General features: G+C 41.6%; 1 protein-coding gene across 1 annotated transcript; it reads right to left on the bottom strand.

Moving 5' to 3' along the window:
* Positions 1–267: 267 nt before the first annotated feature.
* On the bottom strand, positions 268–7318 carry GPHA2 (glycoprotein hormone subunit alpha 2). Its single transcript, XM_069967852.1, has 4 exons — positions 7176–7318; positions 5497–5603; positions 4512–4696; positions 268–369 (listed from the first exon to the last, which is right to left on the bottom strand). Exons 1-4 carry the CDS (start codon positions 7316–7318, stop codon positions 268–270), a joined length of 537 nt encoding a protein of 178 aa, XP_069823953.1.
* Between the last annotated feature and the right edge of the window lie 1946 nt (positions 7319–9264).

Here is a 9264-nt window from a genome sequence, read left to right as displayed (position 1 = left end):
GAGAATATTTATAAAGCCGACAAGAGAATGACGTCTATGATCTTGCTGCTGTGGGTTACAGCTTTATATTCTTTAGTACCAGCTTGTGTAAAAGTATATATAGTGCATGGAGGGCAGCAGGCTTACAGTATGAAGAGAAGGTGACCTGTAGTAGATGTGGGCAATCTTGTTTCTTTTCACTGCAAAGTAATGCAAGCGCTGCTGTGACCTTTATGAATTAATGGTAGATTAAAGCCTCTTCTACTAGCATTGTGCGTCTGGAAGGACTTAGTAACGGGATAAGCGACAAGTGGCGCACTGGCACGACTCCGCTGAACCGATCTCTATTTCTTCCCATCGAGATGCCCCACAAAGTAGACGAACCTTCACCTGTGAAATACAATGGTATGGTTTAATTGATTTCTGTAATGAATTGTTATATACCTTTTAGTAGAATTCTAAATCTAAAGTTTCTCTCTCATTCCTCCTGGAGATGTGTTAATAAATTGTCGTCTGGATCTTACTATCACCCGGTCACGTGTTTGCCTACATACTGTAGATCAACTATGATACTTTTCAGTCTGTGAGAATGGTATAACCCAGTTGTGAGAACAGTAACATTACCTTCTCACCACTACGAAGGGTTAATCTAATGGAAACATGCAGCTGTGGATATCGTGTACCTGGATTTTGCTAAAGCGTTTGACACAGTTCCTCATGGACGTCTGATGGGTAAGTTAAAGTCTATTGGTTTGGAAAATTTAATGTGTAACTGGATTGAAAACTGGCTTAATAATCGTACCCAGAGAGTGGTGGTCAATGATTCCTACTCCGAATGGTCCCCGGTAATAAGTGGTGTACCCCAAGGGTCAGTACTGGGCCCTCTTCTGTTTAACTTGTTTATTAATGATATTGAGAATGGAATTAACAGCAATGTTTCTATCTTTGCAGATGACCCCAAGCTTTGTAGTACAGTACAGTCTATGGAGGATGTGCAGATGTTACAGGATGACTTAGACACTCTGAGTGTTTGGGCGTCCACTTGGCAAATGAGGTTCAATGTGGATAAATGTAAAGTTATGCACCTGGGTACTAATAACCCGCATGCATCATATGTCCTGGGGGGAGTTACTCTGGGAGAGTCGCTGATGGAGAAGGATCTGGGTGTACTTGTAGATAATAGACTACAGAACAGCACACAATGTCAGTCAGCTGCTTCTAAGGCCAGCAGGATATTGTCATGCATTAAAACAGGCATGGACTCACGGGACAGGGATATAATATTACCGCTTTATAAAGCTTTGGTGCGGCCCCATCTGGAGTATGCTGTCCAGTTTTGGAACCCGATTCATAAAAAGGATGTTCTAGAGCTGGAGAGGGTACAAAGACGGGCAACTAAACTAATAAGGGGAATGGAGCATCTTCGTTATGAGGAGAGATTAAAAGAATTTAATTTGTTTAGTCTGGAGAAGAGACGTTTAAGGGGAGATATGATTAATTTATTTAAAGCGTAACTGTCATTTCAGGGTCATTTTTCTGAAAACATTAAATATCAACAGTACAAGCGATTTTAAGAAACTCTGTAATAGGTTTTATGTACTAAAAGAGTTTCCTTCTGTACTGAAAAAGCCTCCCAGCCTCCCCCCTCACATCAAATGAAGCAGGATTTCTGACTCCATTATGTGGCTATGGAGAGGGGAGGGGCTGTTAGGAGTGACTGAGCACGGAGGATTTCTGCACAGCACAACACTCTGCAATCTTCTCTCAGTAAGTTCATAGATAAGCACTGACCTTTCTGACCCCAGAATCCTGCGGTTTAGGTGCCCAGAGTGTCTACAAACAGCTGACCTTCATGTCACCTCTTCCTGCTCCCTCATCTCCCTCAGCCCCTCCCCCCTTCATAGGCTTACAATGGAGAGAGCAGAGCCCGTCTTCACTGGCTTCTCTGTAATGAAGACGTGTTTGCCTGATAATGCACAGATAAGAAGTCAGGGGGGGGGGGGGGGAGGCTGGGAGATTGCTTCTTGAGAACAGAAGGAGGCTTTTTTGGCTGATAAAACCTATTACAGAGTTTCTTAAAATCGCTTATACTACTGATTTCTGCAATAAAAAACATGACAGTTACGCTTTAACCCCTAGACGACCCAGGGCGTATAGTTACGCCATGGAAGTCTGTCCGCAGACGACCTAGGGCGTAACTGTACGCCCTGGGTGTTTCTCCCGCTATGAAGCGTGCTCCGGAGCAGAGCGCGCTTCATAGCAGGTGGGGGCCGGCTGCAATCAGCAGCCGGGACCTCACCAGTAATGACACGCTGCAGCAATCGCGCTGCCGCGTGTCATTAACTCCTTTAACGACCGCGGCGTTTAAGTGTAAGTGACAGGGGGAGTCCCCTGTCACTTACCGATCGGGACCCCCGCAGTGTGACTGCGGGGGTCCCGATCGGTAAAAGCGGACTGCCGGAGGTCTCTCACCTGCCTCCGTGCGGTCCGATCGGCGATCTGCTACACTGAGCCTGCACAGTCAGGCTCAATGAGCAGATCGCCGATAACACTGATCAATGCTATGCCTATGGCATAGCATTCATCAATGTAGAAATCAAACTAGTGTATGTAGAAGTCCCCCAAAGGGACTTCAAATGTGTAAAAAAAAAAAAGTTAAAAACACCAATACACTACCCCAAAACCCCTCCCCCAATAAAAGTTGAAATCACCCCCCTTTCCCATTATATAAATAAAACATATAAAAATAAATAAACAAATAAACATATATTATACCGTAGCGTGCGTAATTGTCCGATCTATTAAAATATAACAAGCGTCATTGCGAACGGTAAACAGTGTACACGAAAAGAGGGAAAAAAGTGCGCGGATTACCGATTTTATGTTACATTATATATAAAAAAAATTTTTTATAAAAAGTGATCAAAACGTCCGATCTTCACAAATATGGTATTAATAAAAACTAGAGATCATGGCGGAAAAAATGACACCCCATACAGCCCCGTAGGTGAAAAAATAAAACCGTTATAAGTGTCACAATAGGCCCATTTTATTTATAATTAATTGCCAAAAAAAAGGATTTCATTTTAAAAAATTTATAACATTAGAGAATCTGTGGAAATCTGCATGTGGTTGTGTTCGGACTGACCTATAGAATAATAGTATCATGTCGCTTTTACCATATAGTGCATTACGTAGACACAGGAACCCCCCAAACGTTATCATATTGCATTCTTTTTTGCAATTTCACCAATTTATATCTTCATAAATAATATATTTGGAATTCCGTCATACATGTTATAGTAAAATGAATGACGCCATTACACAGTACAACTATTCCTGTAACAAATAAGCCATTACATGGCTTGTAGATAAAAAACTGAAAGTGCTAGAGCTCTTAGAAGGGGAGGAGGGAAAAACGGAAACACTAAGATCAAAATTTGCGCGGTCCACTGGGTCATTTTGGGCCTGGTCCTCAAAGGGTTAAGTATATAAATGGCCCCTACAAGAAATATGGGGAAAAGATGTTCCAGGTAAAACCCCCTCAAAGGACAAGAGGGCACTGCCTCCGCCTGGAGAAAAAAAGGTTCAATCTCCGGAGGCGACAAGTCTTCTTTACCATGAGAACAGTGAATCTGTGGAACAGTCTACCACAGGATCTGGTCACAGCAAAAACAGTAGAGGGCTTCAAAACCGGCCTAGACAAGTTCTTAGAGCAAAATAATATAAATGCATATGTATAGAACCTATCGCCCCTCCCCCTTCCCTGTATCCATCCCCTCCTTGGTTGAATTTGATGGACATCTTTTTTCAACCGTATTAACTATGTAACTATGTAACTATGTAACTATGTAAGGTTTTTAAAAGGTAGGATTTAAAAAATGTCAGAAAAACTTGTGTTAGATTTGTAATGACCAGAAGAAAATGCATTTTACAACTGTATGGGGTGGAGCCAGGAAGGCTTTTAAAAAACAATGTGAAAAATAAAAAAAAATGCTGGAAAAGGAGGTCTAATTCCAATCCCATATGCATGATATGCATATGCATATCTTTTGTCCCATGTCATCAGTATAAGGTGTATGGGGCTCTAGTAACCACCCACTGATAGATGATATTGGTTGAGACAGGGGTGGAGCATGATGGAAAATCAGCACTTTGTTCTGGGAAAGATCTTTGTCCGTCAGTTATTGAAGGTGTATGGCCACCTTAAAAAAAAACTAGTGACAGAGAAGCTAAACAGAATGATGTATCCTCCTGAATAACAAGGACAATAAGTAGTCCTCTCCATTATGTGCGTATGCTCAGTAGACCTGGATATTCATAAGCCTTAGCTCCCTCTGCCTACCAGCTGCTGAATGGCTATCTATACTGTGTATATATACTGTATATAGGCAAACATTCAAGGCAGCATAAATCCAGTGGCAGATTCCCTTTAAGGACAACAGAAACAGATAGAACTAGAAATAACAGCTGACATCTCCACTCAGTGACTCTGACGCCCCACTTTCACTCTTTTGGCTATGTATTCTTACCTTCTGTAGTTTGCTTATGGCACAGCATTGAGATACAGATGTGATGTTGTGCTTGTACCCGCTGGCCACCAACACTGAATACTTGGATGGGAATGCACTGGATTCACAGTATCCCACGCAGGCATTGATGACTTGAGTCCCTCTGCAAGTTCCTTTGCGGTCACTTCTAATTGTGACGTTAAATGCTGTAATATAATTAAAAAAAAATTGGATAACATTAATTGGTGGGCAGGAGTTAATTACATATATAGGGGTTACCTAAGTGGCGTATGGTACGAAACCACTGAAGCCAGGGAATTGGTTGCGATGTTAATGAAATAAATCAGTGATGTCAAGGGTCCCATAATGCACTGATATAGTGGTAAATGAGGCCCGGGGGTGTGTGAGGGGGGAATAAACAACCCCTTTAAAGTTAATGCCATAAAATATATACAAAAATAATTATTTCAAGGGGTTTTCAACCATCATACATTGATGGCTTATCTTTGGGACAAGACATCAATGTCTGAGTGACAGGGTGCCGACACCTATGATGGCCACAGATCAGCTGTTCAGTGAGACACTGCTTCAGTACCGACATAATACAGATTTTAATCATTCAAACAAAGACGGCTAGTGACTACATCTGGGTCTTTTCCTGAACCTATGCGTTTATTTTCATGAAATAAGAAATACGGTCTACTTTCCTTTTGAGTCAAGGTAAAAACAAGTAAATATCTGGGAAGAGAACTGAAAGTAGCCACTAGATGGAGTCAATGGAGCCCATGCATGTATACATAGGCATTCCATTTTGACGTATACTTGCACAATTGTAATGGGAACCTTCTTACAGATGGACAAAAAACACATAGCTTGTTGCAGTGATTATATAAATTTATACCATTATCACAATATTTGACACAAATTTACACTCTGGATCAATTTGTGCTTATAATTTTCTTCCCTATTTGTTATAGTAACCTATCCTTCTGCAAGCATCACTTACGATGGAGGTGACATCCTGGAGTGGTGGCATCAAAGCTTTGCGTTTCGAAACTCAAGACGACCAACATGAGGAAGACTGAGGCTGAAGTAAGGGACATGGTGAAATATCTGCGGAGCCAATGAATGTAGCATTACACGTCAAAGATTCAAATCCAACAAGATCATATTGAGGCTAAATTCTCTCTCTCTCTACACACACACACACACACACACATAGATAATTATATATATTTGCTATAATGAAAAATAAGTAAATATCTTACCTGAGTGATAGGTGATTATCATGTGTTAGGAAACATCTCTGGATCCCAGGGGGTATATATACGCCTATGACACACCCATCCACACCTGATTCACACCTCCATCCTTCCCCGTCATACCTAGCCTTCCCTAAGGGGTTCTCCAAATGATCACTAAAAGGTATTTCATTCATCACCATTGTACTGGAAAATCTGGCATGTTGTTTGATGCCCAATGTGTAGTACATTCCTATAAAGAGATAAGTAATGCGTGGAACACGTCAGTATTATTCATGTGCAATAAACAAGAGACTGTCGGTGTAAGTGATATCATTTCAATGGTCTGATATGACTAATAATGGAGAATGCTGACCCTTCATTATAAAGATTTTGTGAAATATCCTAGCTTATCCCCTTCTCACAAAACAAGATATATGTACGTCATCAATGGGAAAAAATTCCTTAATTTCAGTATATATATATATATATATATATATATATATATATATATATATATATATATATGTCAGAGATAATTTTTTAGTTGTCCTCTCAATGTATATGATAATAACTCTGACAGGCTGGTGTTAGTGCTGGCCTGAGGGTGACAGCACTGTTATTGAGATGGTGCCTGATCCTTCTCTTCCCTAACATCTTCTCTCTAGGGGGAGTCAGGAGGCCCCCATTCACATTAGATTTTCATATGCCGACATTGTTTGACTAAAGCATATGGACACATTTACTTGTGAAGTCTAAAACACTCAGATCAGGTGCCTCAAGTTGTATCTGACTCTACTGTGAAGTGAAGTCTACATTACAAGTCTATTATTCAGTCTCTGTACCTTGAACCAGGGGCATGGTGCCACATAGTCTCAATTGTGTTCAGTGGCATAGCTAAAGATGCATGGACCCCATTGCATATGCTTGGATTGGGCCCCTACCATCTATTATGCTTTCTTATATATCATATTGTTGATGTGGACATAAGCTTGTGTCAAAGCTGTTGGTCAGTGACATTTTCCCCCATCAGCTTGCTCAGGCAGAATCAGTTGGCTAAGTATCATCCCCTGCAGACCAATGTAGATGTGCAGGATCCCGCTGCAGGCATCACTCTTTGCTATATTAAAATACCAAATCCATTTTACCTAAGAGGTAGGAGAGCAAGACCTGGAACTAGAGGTCCAGGAGCTGCGATGCTAATTAGCTTTGTATAACAAAGAGGTAAATTGATTTATTTTTAACCTTTGTTGTTGGACAGCAGGCAGATGGTGTCCTGACAAATGGGGAGCAGAGGGTTAACACACTCACTGTTCTTGCCAACACAGCCTGTTTTATTACTTTAACCCAGGGCCTACAGGGCACTGCACAATCTTTAATGATTCAGGGTCACACTTGGCCTTTAACAGTCCACAATCTCAGAGGTCTCTCCATCCGCCCTTACTGCCTCACTAAGTAGGCCTCATCTGCCACTTTGTTGGTTACTGACGACAATCCAATGGCACACTTTTTCCCACAGCCTAATAAGCAGTCTAATGGGTCAGGACTCAGCTTCTCCCACTTCACTTGCCACCGAGAAACACCCATTCGCATCTCCAGTAGACATATTTATTTAATACCCCTATACCATTGATGGCTTTTTACACTCCTGGGGCTACTGTTCATAAGTTAGGATATTCACGTAGGCAAAAATAACATGAACTGTAAGCTATTTCTTCTTAAAATTAACCTACTAATGACTGTGCACCCCAATACACTCCTGTATAAATTGTTGATGTAACACTTATTCTTTGCACAGCAATGTTTCACCATAAAACCATCATGTCCAATAACAACCACAATATAATGTATACAAGGTGCGACTCCACCCGGCACACTCCATTCAGCCTGTACAACCCACCCAATAAGTCGAGAGTTTTTGAAAACATAAAAAGCATCTTAGATAATAAGAAAACAAGAAAGAAAGGTGAGGTTAGTAATCTGTTAATCCACGCGTCACATTTTCCACATCCTGATGGAAAAATATTATCACTGCGGAAAAAAGTCTTCTGTTTAGTAAAACAAATGATTTCCAGAAAGGTCTGTGCTACTACTAGGGCACTGTCTTGCTAATAACCAGGAAGGATGCTACTAGAGGAATGAAGCACCTGTGGGCAGGCTGGGCTTTGTTGTTCACAGCTTTGTCACAGTTATGTCAATTTGGTCCCCGCATGTGTGCTTAGTCCCTACTGTGGGTTGTAGCAGATCTGCTGCAGCACTAAGGAACATTGTGGCAGTAGAAGTAAAGAAATAGGTGCAAAGATGACACCTGATAGACATAAACAGGAATTCCTGGGAGACCTGTCACTTTTTTTTTCTTAAATAATTTTTTAAAAAGTGTGCAGTCCGCCATATTTTCCATGAAGAGCCAGATCCAAACTAAGCTGTAACAGCCTGTCATCATGAGGTGGTAAGAGCCATTTATTTTGGCCATCCCCAGACTAATAGTGCCAGTCTGTTACCACCCCAGACTCAGACTGCCATTTTTTTACTGTCTGCGCCCACCGGTACCCAGCATTCCCAGTACACATGTCGCGGTAGTTCCGGGATAATAAGAGGGGAGGTTAGCATTAGCCATCTGATGGGCTAACACTAAGCCTCATCTTCTCCAAAGCAACATCCACTACTAAGCCACATATAAGAAAATAAGACACACGTTAAAGAAAAAACTTTTTTGAAATAAAACTTTCAGAGGCATCTCACTAAAGAGAATCTGTAGCCAACCCCCCAAAAAACAGATGCTATTACCATTAAAGGGAACCTGTCACCCCCCCCCGTGCGGGGGTAAAGGCTGCCCAACCCACCGCTAGAGCCCCAGATACTTCCCGACTCCTTTGTCATTGCACTAGATAGGCTCTGTAGTCTTACTATAGATGTGCAATAGTCCATACACTTAATATGGAGCCAATTCTGTGCAGCAATTAGTGAAGCAGGTAGAGAATAGTGATGAGCGGACCGTCCGTTGGACTTTTGGTCTGACGGCATCCGCGCTGTATTATAATGGCTGTGATCCCAGCCGCATAGTTGCGATCCCGCGAATATGCGGCCAGGATATTCCATGGAACTCCAGATCGATTCCCTGGAATATCCTGGCCGCATATTCCCGGGAGTGCAACTATGCGGCCGGGATCACAGGCATGCCGATAGAGTGAGCTGCTTTCGGACCAAAACTCCGAAAGATTCGCTCATCTCTAGTAGAGAATCGCTTAGTCAAGCTTAGGGCCGCATTACATGTGACGAATATCGATCAAAAAATTGTTAGATTGTTCGGATTTAAACAATAATCATTTTGTGTAATAGCAGGCAACGATTAAATGACCAAAGAGAAATCGTTGATCGTTTGATAGAATCTGGACCTATTTTCACAGTTGATCATTCATTCATTCAATTTTCACAAATCATTCAAATATCATTCGATGTAATAACACGTCGTTTGGTCGTTCCCTAGTCTATCAGTTAGGAAAGGACAGGCGCAAGAACAACGGTAAGTAACG

Source organism: Dendropsophus ebraccatus, chromosome 4, assembly GCF_027789765.1.
Source record: "Dendropsophus ebraccatus isolate aDenEbr1 chromosome 4, aDenEbr1.pat, whole genome shotgun sequence".
Taxonomy (NCBI): domain Eukaryota; kingdom Metazoa; phylum Chordata; class Amphibia; order Anura; family Hylidae; genus Dendropsophus; species Dendropsophus ebraccatus.
The sequence above is the reverse complement of the archived record's forward strand: the minus strand, read 5'-3'. Positions and strand labels throughout refer to the sequence as shown.